The 15,994-nt window shown below is 41.0% G+C and overlaps 2 protein-coding genes across 5 annotated transcripts in view; one reads left to right on the top strand and one right to left on the bottom strand.

Annotated features, from left to right (window-relative positions):
• Positions 1-1,562, bottom strand: part of paics (phosphoribosylaminoimidazole carboxylase, phosphoribosylaminoimidazole succinocarboxamide synthetase) — a 45,434-nt gene extending 43,872 nt beyond the window's left edge. For all 4 annotated transcript variants that reach the window (XM_060917500.1, XM_060917501.1, XM_060917502.1 and 1 more), the window contains exon 1: positions 1,172-1,562. In XM_060917500.1, the coding sequence (XP_060773483.1) occupies positions 1,172-1,547 (376 nt within the window). In that variant the 5' untranslated portion in view covers positions 1,548-1,562. The remainder of the gene's footprint in view (positions 1-1,171) is intronic.
• ppat (phosphoribosyl pyrophosphate amidotransferase) overlaps positions 1-15,994 on the top strand; it is a 63,862-nt gene that overhangs the window by 28,177 nt on the left and 19,691 nt on the right. The window contains exons 2-7 of the mRNA XM_060917508.1: positions 2,918-2,984; positions 3,165-3,371; positions 7,754-7,866; positions 8,034-8,179; positions 13,845-13,917; positions 13,998-14,149. Of these exons, the coding sequence (XP_060773491.1) occupies positions 2,918-2,984; positions 3,165-3,371; positions 7,754-7,866; positions 8,034-8,179; positions 13,845-13,917; positions 13,998-14,149 (758 nt within the window). The remainder of the gene's footprint in view (positions 1-2,917; positions 2,985-3,164; positions 3,372-7,753; positions 7,867-8,033; positions 8,180-13,844; positions 13,918-13,997; positions 14,150-15,994) is intronic.

The raw sequence follows: 15,994 nt of genomic DNA, 5'->3' as shown, positions 1-15,994 counted from the left end.
ATGTTTAATTTCATGTGAATTATAATGTTTACATTTATCGGTTGCACATATCGGTTATCGGCATCCCAATTCCATAATAATCGGTATCGGTCCTGAAAAAAACATATCGGTCGATCCCTAGACTATAGTGTAATATTGTGGTCTAGCGTGACTTCTCTGTCAATTTGTTTGCATTTCTACACAAAAATTATGGCGACTTGACGCAGTATGCTGTCGTGCTGCCAGTGTCAGTATTTTATGCGGCTTCAGTCGTTGTTTCTGCCTCATGTCTCGTTACTTCCCAGTGATTTTTTTTTCATACAAACCCTCCACAAAACAATCTTCTATAAAATGCTCACTGCACAATTTGCTGCTTTTTCCAGGAGTAAAGTTTTCTCGCTTTACTTGATCAAGCCATTCGGCCAAACGTCTTGGATCCAGGACGGAATGAGGAAGATGTGTGGAATCCTACATCACGCAGCGCCACCCTCGTTTTCGTCTCATAATACATCCATATATCTGGCTAATCCATTATGGCCGCACCCGGGGAAATGGCCCAATGGACTGGCGTTACAACTTGTTTTTTAAGCTAAAATCCACTTAATTTTTTTCATCTAGAACAGCTTGTATTAATGTATAATGATGACATTTCCTAAGCCCATAATTTAAAATTTTTTCCTGGTTAATCGCTTTAAAGTAGTTTACATAAGTCAACTGAAAAATCCAGTCAAAAACTTCATTCAAACTTTCCTTGAAAAAAACCTCTGTTTTTAAATCTAGAATGATCAATCGTAGACACGTTTGATCAACTTTATTCACATTTAAGCGTAGGGCTAAAGCATTTGAAGATGGGGCTAATACACTGGGGGCAAAACCACCAGGGGGTTAAACCTCCAGATACCCTTTCTGACATATGAGGTCAATGTTAAAAGAATAACATAGTTGGGTTTGAAATCTTTTTAGGGCTTTTGATTTTTGGTGCTTTTAAGCATTAGTTTTGGTGTGGTTAAAAAAAAATGTTTAACAAAAGATTTTATGATTTTAGTATAAATTTATTATTATTATTATTATTATTATTATTATTATTATTATTATTATTAAGTCAGTTAAAGGGTAAAATGCTCTAAAGAGAAAAGTTCCTCATTATTTAAAAAAAAAAAAAGTCTATTTTGTGGCAGTGTCAGATATTTACCCTCCTGAAAGTTGCTCAGAGAAGCATTGCCCTGTCTTCTGATGGCAGGACTTATCTGTTGTTCATCCATCTCGTAAGACCTTTGGGTTATCGTGGTACTATCCATTGATGTCCGGATGGCTGGAGGTCTCCAGTCGGGTAGTGCCATTGCTCTGCTTTGTGCCTGGCAGCTCAGCCAGTCCCTGCGCACGCCCAACTCGCTTAGGCGGCTCGAGATGGCCTCATACTTGGCCTTGCTCTCAGTTTCGTCCCAGGCCTCCCTCTCCCTCCACACCACAAGCAAGGCCCTAACCTCTTCCCCTCCCCAGCGACCACTTGCTCCTCTTTGGCTCTCTTCCTCCTCTCTGCCTGCTTTTTGCTCTGTACTAAGTTCCATGCTCTTGAGCTAGAAGCTTGGAAATGGATTCTGTTGAATTTCTGCTTCCTTTTTCTCTCCCTCCCCCTTTGCCTTAAGCTCAGTGTCCTAGGCAACCAGACAGTTGAGCCAGTTAGGAATGGTCATGTGATGACGAGCAGTTTTGTGACTGGCTTAAGCTGAAGGGGGGAGGGGGTGCGGAAATGTGAGAAGTGGCTTGGCAAACAAAGCTGCAGCTGCAACAAGAACCCCTACTAATACAGAAAATGATAAAGGCTGAGAGCGTTTGTGTGTGTGACGGAGAGAGAGAGATTTTTTTTTTCAGTTTTTAAAGCTATGTTTATGTGCAGTAGGCAGGTTGTTTCAGCTTGTCTTGCAAATGTTTCCCTCTTTCTTTCTTCACCTTTCTTTTTCTTCTTCCCCCTGCACACACCCTCTTTCTCTGAAAACTCACTTCACACACAAACCAGTTTCATCTGCCTCTGGGCTTAAAGCAAGGCAGATGCCAAGTCATAAAACAGGCTGGGAAAGCACGCTTGTTTTGATTACTGAGAGGGTTTAATGTTTGAGGGAAAGAATCCGGCACGGAGGGGAGGGAGACATTTCCACCTTTTTCATGTTGTCAGCCATGCTGAGGCATGTTACTGCTACACTGCCTGAACTAGTATGCAGACAAATACATTTTCAATAAAAACGCATTCTGCAAATAGTCGTGGATTAATGTTGTTTCACATCATGTAACTCTGTGATGGTATCGTATGATATGGTATAGCCAGGAATATATGATCATTCCACTTAAATTGATTAAAATGACATCCTAGTAATAAAAGAAAATGATATTGTACTTCGGCGGCAAGGTTGGTGGTTAGCACTGTTGCCTCACAGTAAGAAGGTCCTGGGTTCGAGCCCAGTGGTTGACGAGTGCCTTTCTTTGTGGAGTTTGCATGGTCTCCCCATGGGTTTCCTCCGGGTGCTCCGGTTTCCCCCACAGTCCAAAGACATGAAGGTTAGGCTAATTAGTGGCTCTAAATTGACCGTAGGTGTGAATGTGAGTGTGAATGGTTGTCTGTGTCTATGTGTCAGCCCTGCGATGACCTGGCGACTTGTCCAGGGTGTACCCCGCCTCTCGCCCATAGTCAGCTGGGATAGGCTCCAGTTTGCCTGCGACCCTGTACAGGATAAGCGACTACAGATAATAGATGGATATTGTACTTCATAAAACTAGATCTGCACTTTGTTTTCTCCTGGCTAGTAGAAAAGGGGAAAAATGCACGATCTTGTACAGCAAACTTGGAAGCCTAAAAGCCCCATATAAGCTCATAGTATCAAAGCCGTTAGCATCAGGTGCGTTAACATTTTATTAACATTGTGCATTTGTTATGTTGAATTAGGGGCCAGGAGAGTGCAGGCATTGTTACAAGTAACGGAGCCAATCCACCCATATACACCACTCTCAAGGTAATATCTGTTTTAAAGATGTTTGTTTTCATTAAGCGAAAAAATTCACATCCATGCACAAAGTAGTACTAAGGCCTGAATTTGGGACTTTTCACATATTGTCATGAGAAATGCAGAGGAAAGCTCTGTTCATGTCTGTTGTTTTTCTTTCTCTGTGTTTTTCTTCCTCTCTCTCCTTAGGCCATGGGGTTAGTGAGCGCAGCTTTTAAACCGGAAGACTTGATGAAATTGCGATATGGTAACTTGGGGATTGGGCACACGCGCTATTCCACCACAGGAATTTCAGAGCTGCAGAACTGCCAGCCCTTTGTGGTGGACACTCTGCATGGCAAGATTGCAGTGGCTCACAACGGAGAACTCGTCAATGCTGCTGCACTGCGCAAAAAGGCAGGTCTTTATTCCCTTCGGACATAATGCATACAATTGTACACATGAAGTTCCATAACATTTTTCCTTGTATCTGAAGGGGTTATTTTTTTAGTGACTGCCGAGGACTTTTTGATGCATAAAGGGGTCCGTGAGTCTGAATACACCACTGTGTTCCATTTCCTCAGTTATGAAAATGTTTATTTCAAAATGCAAGGTTCTCAATACTTGCCAATGGCATGCACTGACATGCAGGACTATTTACACTGACATTTACATTGTGGGTTGTTGCATTGGATTCATCTTGGAGCTCCTCATTTTAACCTTGAAGGACGCGAGTAGGAGTTATCGCTCAATAATGTATAAAATTAAAAATAATACTAATAATCCCGGGCGGCACGGTGGTGTAGTGGTTAGCGCTGTCGCCTCACAGCAAGAAGGTTCTGGGTTCGAGCCCCGTGGCCGGCGAGGGCCTTTCTGTGCGGAGTTTGCATGTTCTCCCCGTGTCCGCGTGGGTTTCCTCCGGGTGCTCCGGTTTCCCCCACAGTCCAAAGACATGCAGGTTAGGTTAACTGGTGACTCTAAATTGACCGTAGGTGTGAGTGTGAATGGTTGTCTGTGTCTATGTGTCAGCCCTGTGATGACCTGGCGACTTGTCCAGGGTGTACCCTGCCTTTCGCCCGTAGTCAGCTGGGATAGGCTCCAGCTTGCCTGCGACCCTGTAGAACAGGATAAAGCGGCTAGAGATAATGAGATGAGACTAATAATCCCCAATAATTTGTGCAGGTGTATTGAACTCTACCATATTAACAGAAACTGCTTGGGAGCCCCACCCTCTTCCCCCAATCTACTATGCACTTGTCTAGACTTGCATGAGTGCCCTTCTCTTAAAGGAGAATGTTTAGAGTTTTTTAAATTAATACATAATATTAGACAAGTATGTAGTAAACATTTGGTTCACTATATGTACTAAGTATTTGGTCAAAAATTGTGAAAACAGCACTTTCATCACCTTGTGGTTGGGGGGTCTGTATATTCAAAGAATATGACGAGCATCAACTGTTTAAAAAAGTCATATGGACATTAGAAAATTGATTTGTTGGGGTTATTTGGGGTGGCACAGTGGTGTAGTGGTTGGCACTGTCGCCTCACAGCAAGAAGGTTATGGGTTCAAGCCTGGTGGCCAACGGGGGCCTTTCTGTGGGGAGTTTGCATGTTCTCCCCGTGTCTGCGTGGGTTTCCTCTGGGTGCTCCGGTTTCCCCCACAGTTCAAAGATACGTGGGTAGGTTAACATGGAGTGGCCTTGGGTTGAAGTGCCCTTGAGCAAGGCACCTGACCCCCAGCCGCTCCCTGGGCACTGTAGCATAGCTGCCCACTGCGTGGGTTTCCCCCATAGTTCAAAGACATGCAGTTAGGTTAACTGGCTACTCTAAATTGCCCACAGGTGTGAATGTGTGTGAGTGCGCGCAGAAAGGAACTGGACACCCTACTGCTGAAATTCTGGCCAAGTCAACCAAACCAGTTCGCCTCAAGCCCAGATTGGGTTTGGCAGTGACGATGACGATGCACAGTTAATTTCCTTTACTCTTTACTGCATGTTGTTGCAGAATTATCTAAAAGTCCATCCAGAAGTTATTTTGCAATTGCCACTGCCACCAAGCGGTTCCTGACTAGCCTAGTAAACTAGACCCACCCGCCTAGCGGCCAAAAATATTTTTGCCTAGCAAGTGGGTCTAGCCTCGCACCATATAAACAAAAACACCCCGGGCATCAAATCGTGCCCGCCAATCACAACGCAAGGTTTTTGTTTGGATTCTTTGGGCAGACTTTTGCAGGAGTGACGACAAAGCTGCGCGACGCTGGAGAAAGCACAACAGGAAAGATGGCTATGGCTAGTGAACAGCGCGCGTTTGACTCCGCTTTGGAATCAGTTTTAGAAGAATTAGACTTGGAGTTTTCGTTGAAACATGAGCAGGAAGAGGCTCTCCGCTCATTCCTTTTCAAGAAGGACGTTTTCGCTGTTTTGCCGACCGGCTATGGCAAAAGTCTGATCTACCAGCTGGCTCCGCTCGCAGCCAAAAGGATGGGGCTAGTTTGTGCAGTACGAAGAATTAATAAACAGCTTTGAAACATTACTTTTTGATTGTTTCTTATTTTCCTGTTATTTTAAATTTAAGGGAAATTATTTCACCAAACACCACTAAATAAAAACTCTCAAAAACAGTTTAAGCAAACCCTTGAAAAACACTTGGAAAAAAATGTGTATGTGGTACAGACTCCAAACTTGTGGTCATTATCTCCAAACTTCTTAATATCTAGAACCTGTTTATTAATTAATACGCCTTTTTGAAAAATTATTTATTTCAAGGTCTCCCCCACTGCTTTCTGTCGCTCTGACTACGTCACAGTCACTGTTGCGCTGATTGGTCAGAGCGTTGGCCTATACGCACAGAGACAGTTTGAAAGACAGCGGTTTGTTCCTCCTACCCGCTTTGGAAATGTCTACGGATCGAGGCCAGACTAAATATTCACATTTAGTCTGGCTTGCCAGGCTAGTTCCTGACTGCAGAGCTGGTAAAATTCTTATTACACCCTTCCTGAATATTCTTAAAGCTGAAATGGTAGAAAAACTCTCGTCATTTTTAGGCTGCTGATTTTGGATGACTAAATTGTTCATGATTTTTAAAAAAGGTTGTTGTTTATTATTATCACTCCTATTCTATACAACCTGCACTGGCTCCCAGTTAAATACCGCATTCAGTACAAAATTATCTTACTTGTTTACAAATCCCTACATAACCTGGCCCCTCCCTATTTATCAAATCTTCTAACTCCATATCAGTTACCTTTAAATCTTCGCTCCACAGATGTCCACCTATTAGCAGTCCCTTACTCTCGGCTCTGCTCTATGGGTGACAGGGCTTTCAGTGTAAATGGCCCTAAGCTGTGGAATGCCCTGCCACTAGCGTTGCGCCAATGCTCAACACTGTCCTCTTTCAAAAAACAGCTAAAAACACATCTCTTTAGCTTGGCCTTTTCTCTTTGATTTTTAATAACGTTATTATTATTATTATTATTATTATTATTATTATTGATTTCTTATTATTTTATTATTGTTATTTTATTGTTTTGCTTTTTACTGTTCAGTGTCCTTGGGTACCTTGAAAGGCGCTTATAAATAAAATGTATTATTATTATTATTATTATTGTTGTTGTTGTTTTGTTAGCTCATCTGGCCATAAGGCTGATGAGTTGTTGCCATGGCGTGGCGTCCGTCGTCCACAATTCAGTTAAATCGTATCTCCTCCGTCAATTCTCCACGGATTTCTGTTCCAATTGTTTTGTTTGAAATAACTCATCACTCCGCACAAAACTTGGTCTTTATTTTGTCAACTTTTTTGCTAACGAGTTCGTGATTAGGCCAAATTAACAAATCTTCCAGGCCTATCAGTAGAATTGTTTCTCATTTGTCATCCGATTTCAGTTCTGATGGATGTTTTGGGTAAATCTTCCCTTGAGGAACAAAAATTGGCCATTTCTTTGTTGATTTTCTTGCTGTAAATAATTTTACAACTTTTGTTTATTTTCAGTTAAATTGTATCACCTCAATAGATTTCAGGTCTGATTGTTTTATCTGAAAGAACTAGACCTTCTGCACAAAACTTGGTCATTGTATTGTCAGTTATTTGCTAACAAATTAGTAATTAGGTCAACTTAACAAATTTTCCTCTGACTAGAACTGTATCTTCTCTCTCATTTATCATGCGAATTCAGTTCTGATGATGTTTTGGGTAGATCTTCTCTTGAGGAACAAAATTTAGTCCTTTGTTGATTTTGCGCTTGTAAACGATTAGTCGTGGAGGTTGGTCCTCTCTCACATCGTCACATTTCAGGTCTGTTGCATGTTTTGGTAGTCTGTTTTGATGTCAGGCCAGAAGAGCTACTACGGCCTTGACGTTCTGGTTGTTGTTTATTATTATTATTATTATTATTATTAAATTTCTGTAATGCCTTTCACTATCCCAAGGTCACTTTATGGGGGGAGACAAAACAGAAAGAGAGGAAGAGAAATGTTCAGAAATTGGTAAATCATGAGCAGGGAAAATTCAGTATCTCACAAACCTAAACAGAATTGTTATCCATCATCTAATGACGCATGAATACCTGCTGTTTATTCTGGTACTGTCTATGATTTATGGATTTGTTATTACTATTGCTTAGAGGGAAGATTTGGATTTTTTTTTTTTTGTACTTTATTAGTGAGATGCCCTTTTTTTTAACAATGCAATTTGACAAAGTTAGTTTATAAAACAAACCATAGTAGATTCTACATCCTACTTCATTAAAACAAGACTAGAAAGAAAACCAAAACCAACCAAATTTGTATGCGTATGTTTTCTAGGTGATGAGACATGGTGTGGGTCTTTCGACTAGTTCAGACAGCGAGCTCATCACTCAACTCCTTTGTCTGACTCCGCCCATGGAGGAGGTCAACAGTCCTGATTGGGTAGCACGGTCAGTTCCATACGTTCATCATAACCAGTGTTTAATGCACATTGTTTAATTTCACGTGAACGATACCCACTATTTTGGTGTTCAGTCGAATCTCAGTGCCTTGGATTATATAACAATGTGAAGGATCTTCTGCTATAATTGTTTTAATTTGTTTTGGTTGATTTTAGCATTAAAAACTTGATGACGAAGACACCAATGTCATACTCCTTGCTGATAATGCACAAAGATGTGATCTACGCTGTGCGAGACCCATATGGCAACAGACCTCTGTGCATCGGACGGCTGGTGCCCATCTCTAAACTACACAACTCTGGTACAGAGAAAAAAATGCAAGGAAGAATAGCAAGTGCTTGAGTAAAGGAGCTGTATAGTAAACATAATTGTACTTAAGCTTAAATAACAGCAGAATAAAAACCTTTTATATTTGCCATCCTAAAAATTATGACTGCTGAAGGCTTACTATTGCCATTTTTATTTATTCAAAGTTCTTTTTGGAAAAGATCATCTACACCATTTTAAATAGTTGTTTAAAGCTGACTGATCTTACTACACTTGTGATTTTATTTATATATATATATATATATATATACACACACACACACACACACACACACACACACAGTGGGGCAAAAAAGTATTTAGTCAGTCACCAATTGTGCAAGTTCTCCCACTTAAAAAGATGAGGCCTGTAATTTTCATCATAGGTATACCTCAACTATGAGAGACAGAATGGGGGGAAAGAATCCAGGAAATCACATTGTAGGATTTTTAATGAATTAATTGGTAAATTCCTCGGTAAAATAAGTATTTGGTCACCTACAAACAAGCAAGATTTCTGGCTCTCACAGACCTGTAACAACTTCTTTAAGAGGCTCCTCTGTCCTCCACTCGTTACCTGTATTAATGGCACCTGTTTGAACTCGTTATCAGTATAAAAGACACCTGTCCACAACCTCAAACAGTTACACTCCAAACTCCACTATGGCCAAGACCAAAGAGCTGTCAAAGGACACCAGAAACAAAATTGTAGACCTGCACCAGGCTGGGAAGACTGAATCTGCAATAGGTAAGCAGCTTGGTGTGAAGAAATCAACTGTGGGAGCAATTATTAGAAAATGGAAGACATACAAGACCACTGATGATCTCCCTCGATCTGGGGCTCCACGCAAGATCTCACCCCGTGGGGTCAAAATGATCACAAGAACGGTGAGCAAAAATCCCAGAACCACACGGGGGGACCTAGTGAATGACCTGCAGAGAGCTGGGACCAAAGTAACAAAGGCTACCATCAGTAACACACTACGCCGCCAGGGACTCAAATCCTGCAGTGCCAGATGTGTCCCCCTGCTTAAGCAAGTACATGTCCAGGCCCATCTGAACTTTGCTAGAGAGCATTTGGATGATTGAGAAGAAGATTGGGAGAATGTCATATGGTCAGATGAAACCAAAATAGAACTTTTTGGTAAAAACTCAACTTGTCGTGTTTGGAGGAGAAAGAATGCTGAGTTGCATCCAAAGAACACCATACCTACTGTGAAGCATGGGGGTGGAAACATCATGCTTTGGGGCTGTTTTTCTGCAAAGGGACCAGGACGACTGATCCGTGTAAAGGAAAGAATGAATGGGGCCATGTATCGTGAGATTTTGAGTGAAAACCTCCTTCCATCAGCAAGGGCATTGAAGATGAAACGTGGCTGGGTCTTTCAGCATGACAGTGATCCCAAACGCACCGCCTGGGCAACGAAGGAGTGGCTTCTAAGAAGCATTTCAAGGTCCTGGAGTGGCCTAGCCAGTCTCCAGATCTCAACCCCATAGAAAATCTTTAGAGGGAGTTGAAAGTCCGTGTTGCCCAGCGACAGCCCCAAAACATCACTGCTCTAGAGGAGATCTGCATGGAGGAATGGGCCAAAATACCAGCAACAGTGTGTGAAAACCTTGTGAAGACTTACAGAAAACGTTTGACCTCTGTCATTGCCAACAAAGGGTATATAACAAAGTATTGAGATGAACTTTTGTTATTGACCAAATACTTATTTTCCACCATAATTTGCAAATAAATTCTTTAAAAATCAGACAATGTGATTTTCTGGATTTTTTTTTTCTCATTTTGTCTCTCATAGTTGAGGTATACCTATGATGAAAATTACAGGCCTCTCTCATCTTTTTAAGTGGGAGAACTTGCACAATTGGTGACTGACTAAATACTTTTTTGCCCCACTGTATATAAAATTAGATAGAGAGAGAGAGGCATGCAAAAGTTTGGGCACCCTTACTGAAAATGTCTGTTACTGTGAATAGTTAAGTGAGCAGAAGATGAACTGATCACCAAAAGGCATAAAGGTAAAGACGACACATTTCTTTTCAGCGTTTTCTGCAAGATTTGTGTATTTTTGTTTTGTACAATTGGAGAGTGAAAAAAGAAAAGGAACACCATGCGAAAGTTTGGGCACCCCAATACATTTGAGTTCTCAGGTAACTTTTACCAAGGTTCCAGACCTTAATTAGCTTATTGAGCTGTGGCTTATTCAAATTCTTCGTTAGGAAAGGTCAGATGATGCAAATATCAAAGCTGTATAAATGCTCTGACTCCTCAAACTTGTCCCTAAAATCAACACCCATGGGCTCCTCTAAGCAACTCCCTCGCATTCTGAATAATAAAATAATTGATGCTCACAAAGCAGGAGAAGGCTACAAGAAAATAGCAAAGTGTTTTCAGGTAGCCGTTTCCTCAGATTGTAATGTTATTTAGAAATGGCAGTTAACAGAAACAGTGGAGATCAAGGTGAGGTCTGGAAGATGAAGAAAACTTTCTGAAAGAACTGCTCGTTGGATTGCTAGAAAGGCAAATAAAAGCCCCTGTTTGACTGCTAAATCTTTCTGAAGGTCTTTTGCAGACCCTGGAGTGGTGGTGCACTGTTCTACTATGCAGCGACACCTGAATAAAGATGACCTTCATGGGAGAGTCATCAGAAGAAAACCTTTCCTGTGTCCAAGCCACAAAATTCAGCGTCTGAAGTTTGCAAATGAACATCTAAGGCCACACCAATTTAATTAGTTGGTTCTTGGATTTTTTCAGGAAAAATATGAAGCGAGCGCGCAAAATAAAAATAAAATAAAAAAAAATGCTCTGATGGTAAAATTAGCGATGGAAATAGAGGGCTTTCATAATAGAGAAACAAAACAAAGACAATACATTATTTTTACACATTTCATATGGCTCTTTTAATAGCTTATCTTATTTCCACCCATATGCATTAAGGGCTAGCTCTGGCTGCACGTCTTTTATCAGGCAAACCAGTAAACAGATAGGCTAAATAAACGATTGAATTATAGTCAATTGAACATCTACAATGCACAGAAAAAAATATTTGACCAGGAGTAGGCTACTTCTGATGGCTAAATACTTTTGAATGATTTTTTGTTTGCCCCTCACATCAATCAGTGAAATGTATAAATCAAACCCACCTCCACAGAGTCGTAGTCCAAGGTGGCACATCGCAGGGTAACAAGCTCACGGCATCTTGAATACAACTGTGCAAAGTTTTCCCCCTCTTGAATTTCGACACACCTGTCAAAGATTTTACGCTTCTGTTCGCTGAATATACTAACAATCACAAACAGCCATGTTTCTTCCACAAGTCTTTATCTAAAGTGAAAGGGGCGATTTGATTGGTTTTCGACGTCACGTGACCTCAACCTGCAGTCGATTTTCGATTTTATTTATTTATTTTTTTTCATTTTGCATTTTCTTCAAGCGGTGATTCCGAGAACCAACTAATCGAATTGGTGTGGCCTAAATAAGCCTGATGCATTTTGGAAACAAGTCCTGTGGACTGATGAAATCAAAATAGAACTTTTTGGCCACAATGTGCAAAGGTATGGTTGGAGAAAAAAGGGTGCCAAATTCCAGGAAAAGAACACCTCTCCAACTCTGAAGCATGGGTGTGGATTGATCATGCTTTGGGTTGTGTTGCAGCCAGTGGCACAGGGCACATTTCATTGGTCGAGGGAAGCATGGATTTGAATAAATACCAGCAAATTCTGGAAGCAAACAAAACACCATCTGTAAAAAAGTTGAAGTTAAAAAGAGGATGGGCCCTGCAATGAGACGATAATCCAAAACACACCTCAAAATCTACAGTGGAATACCTCAAGAGGCACAAGCTGAAGGTTTTGCCCTGGCCCTCACAGTCCCCTGACCTAAACATCATTTGAAAATCTGTGGATAGATCTCAAAAGAGCAGTGCATGCAAGACAGCCCAAGAAACTTGTAGAACTGGAAGCCTTTTGCAAGGACGAATGTGTGAAAATCCCCCAGGCAAGAACTGAAAGATTATTAGCTGACTACAAATAGTGTTTACAAGCTGTGATACTTGCCAAAGGGGGTGTTACTAGGTACTAACCATGCAAGGCAAGTTTATTTATATAGCGCACTTCATACACAGTGGCAGTTCAATGTGCTTTACAGAGGTAAAAGCAAAACAGTAAACAATGGAAAATAAAATTACATAAAATAAATGGGGAAGAAGAGAGAAAAAAAATCTCTCATCTCATTATCTGTAGCCGCTTTATCCTGTTCTACAGGGTCGCAGGCAAGCTGGAGCCTATCCCAGCTGACTATGGGCGAAAGGCGGGGTACACCCTGGACAAGTCGCCAGGTCGTTACAGGGCTGACACATAGACACAGACAACCATTCACACTCACATTCACACCTACGGTCAATTTAGAGTCACCAGTTAACCTAACCTGCATGTCTTTGGACTGTGGGGGAAACCGGAGCACCCGGAGGAAACCCACGCGGACACGGGGAGAACATGCAAACTCCACACAGAAAGGCCCTCGCCGGCCTCGGGGCTCGAACCCGGACCTTCTTGCTGTGAGGCGACAGCGCTAACCACTACACCACCATGCCGCCTCGAGAGAAAAAAATAATAAGAATTAAACAATAGTAGAAATACAATAATAAAATGAAGTAAAAGTTCAGTAAAAAAACAGCAGAATAAAATAGAATAAAAGTTAAGTAAAGTTTAGACTGTAAAAGTTAAGTAAAGTTTAAAACATGTAAAGATGATGATATTTATCAGTTAGCAGAAAGCATCTGAAAACAGCTTGGTCTTTAGTCTAGATTTAAAGCTGCCAACAGCAGGAGCATTTTTAATGTCCTCTGGGAGTTGGTTCCATAGCTGTACTGCATAGTAGCTAAAAGCTGCTTCACCACACTTTGTTTTACCAGCAAATTTTGCTGCTGCGATCTGGTAGATCTGATTGGGTTAGGCTGCTGCAACATATCGGAGAGGTAATTGGGCCCTGTACCATTTAGAGATTTGTACACCAGCAGCAATGCTTTAAAGTCAATTCTGTAGCTTACTGGAAGCCAGTGACGGGACCTTAGAATTGGAGTAATGTGCTCTGTTCTTTTTGTTCGTGTGAGAACTAAAAGTCGTGAAGTCGTTTGATGGTCTTTTTTTGGCAGGCCTGTGAAAAGGCCATTGCAGTAATCAACCCTACTAGAGATGAAGGCATGTATAAGTTTTTCCAGATCATTTTTTGACATAAGTCCTCTTAGTTTGGAAATGTTTTTTAGGTGATAAAATGGCAATTTAGTGATTGATTTCATGTGACTGTCAAAGTTTAGCTCGCTGTCAATGAAAACACCAAGATTTTTAACCATATCTTTTGTTTTAATCCCCTTTGTGTCAAGAATAGTGGTATGCAGGGTGCCCAAACTTTTTTGCTTCAGGCCCTTTTCCTTTTTTGTCATTTTGAAAATGTAAAAGATGAAAATAAAAAATTGTTTTTGCTTAAAATGTAAAAGGAATGAGTCATCTTTAACTTTATGCCTTTTGGAGATCACTTCAACTTGCTTAACTGTTCACAGTAACAGCAATTTTGACCAGGGGTGCCCAAACTTTTGCATACCACTGTATGTATGTATGTATGTATGTGCACACAAACACTCCCTTTCGATGTTCCTCAGGAGGTGGAGAAGGAGACACAGAAGGTTGGGTAGTCTCCTCGGAGTCCTGCAGCTTCCAGTCCATTGGAGCCAAGTGAGACTTTTAAACGTGTCACTTTGAAACTGGCAACGCATGGTACAGCAGGTGGACGCTTCCCGTGTCTCTGTCCACAGGTATTACCGCGAAATCCAGCCTGGAGAAATAGTGCAGATCTCCAAACACGGGGTCAAGAGCCTGAACATAATCCCCCGTCCCGAGGGAGATCCTCCAGCCTTCTGTATATTTGAGTATGTCTACTTCGCCAGGCCAGACTCAATATTTGAAGGTAAGTGCATTATTTTAAAAATGATTCCAATCAAATGTTGCTTCACAAATGTCAGCATCATGCTGATTAGCTTATAGCCCATGAGGAAATTGGCTAGATACTGTACTAAACATGACATAAGGGCTTTTTTATGTAGTGTCTTAAGTATATTGTCCCAACAATTCTTATACCATATTTTATATTTTTTAGAATAAATTCTTCTGTCTTGTACAGTACTCGCAAACAAGAGATAATTTTCCCCAATTTCAATGAGAAAGTAGCTGTTGAATAGATACATGAATGTGAGGTAAATTTTACCCAATTTATTTAAGCATTTCATACAGTAGCTTTTTATTTCAGTTATTTTATACTCAATATATGGAATTAAATCTACCCCAAACACGTCAATGCAAATTGTTACCTCAGATTTATTGGGTAAATTCTATAGGTTACTTTTTTCAGTGTAGCCACTGATTACTGTTTCATGAAGTAGGCCTTATAGGGCACGCTAAACAACATGCTTGTGATGAAAGTATAGCTTAATTGTTTGAATCCGTGTATCATTCGTTCTTTCTATTTTCAATCGGCAATCAAAAAATGAAAAAGTGACCGGTTATTTTGTTGTTTTTATTTTTATTTCATGTTGATGCTGAGAAAAGTATATATCCACGTTTAAATGATTGATAAGTAGGCTAATCTGTCCCAGAATCAATTGGGAAGCTTACTGCTTCTGTTGCCAGGGTGCGCGCGCAGCCGTCTTTGTTTACAAACAGTAAATGGGTCTATAAGAAAGACAGTAGAGAGGTTTGTGCCGTTTGTGTATTTTTATGAAAATGTGCACACATACAGTGTAATCACAAAACAGTATAGTACTGTATTTGAACCGACAAGAGACAGTTATCATTTCCCAGTATGCCCTCCTTTGTTCCTAATAACCAGATCTATCACGTTTGATAAACCCGTTATAAGTCTGTTGCAGAAATCCACGGTCATTTTCGTCTCCCAGAACACATATATGGCCTGGAATAGCTCCTGTTTTGTACATGGCTTTGCCTCTTTGCGGATATAGTCCTTCATGGAGTGCCAAACCAGTTCAATTGGATTCAAATCCGGTGACTCTGCTGGAGTTTTAACCCAGTTGATGCCCTCTGATGCCATGCAAGCTGCAGCTGCGGTGTGCTTTGGATCATTGTCCTGGAAAAAATGGTGATCAGACCCAGAATATTTCTTGACGTATGGTCCCGCAAATTCTTTTATGATGGTCTCCTCGAAGTAGGTTCTGTCCATTATCCCATCAAAGATGACAAAGGGACTTGCCCCTTGCCTGGAAATCATTCCCCATACTGTACATGCAGCTTCAATGGGTGTTTTGGTCATGGTTTTGAAATGAAGTGGTCCTTTCTGTGGAAACTTTGCCTTGCAAAGTGCTCCAGTGCAACTGTCATTTCGTCGGTGAAGAGTACATTGTGCCATGTCTCCCCTGACGCCTTCCACTCAGAAGCTTGCTGCAGCCTCGCCTCTTTGTTGCGCTCCTTCAGCATTGGGCAGAAATGGGTCTTGGAGAATTTCCAACCCATCCGTCTGCGAGCGCAGCATGTACTTGTCGCGCTCACTTCAACACCAAAATCTGCCTTGATTTTCTGCTGAACAGCTCGGGCATTCATTTCGGTGTTGGTCTTTGTCAGATCATCGATTGCAGCAAGGATATTGCTGTGAAAATTAAGGAAAAACATTAGAGAAAAAAATCAATTGTTTTCATACGTACTGTAATGTAAACTATTTTACATTCCCTCAATGAGTTGGATACTTACTTCTGCAGTTTTCTGGGAGCTGAGCGTCGTGGTGGTTTCTCTTTGTAGTGATATC

This window comes from Neoarius graeffei, chromosome 3, assembly GCF_027579695.1.
Source record: "Neoarius graeffei isolate fNeoGra1 chromosome 3, fNeoGra1.pri, whole genome shotgun sequence".
NCBI classification, from domain to species: domain Eukaryota; kingdom Metazoa; phylum Chordata; class Actinopteri; order Siluriformes; family Ariidae; genus Neoarius; species Neoarius graeffei.
This window is presented reverse-complemented; position numbering and strand designations above follow the sequence as displayed.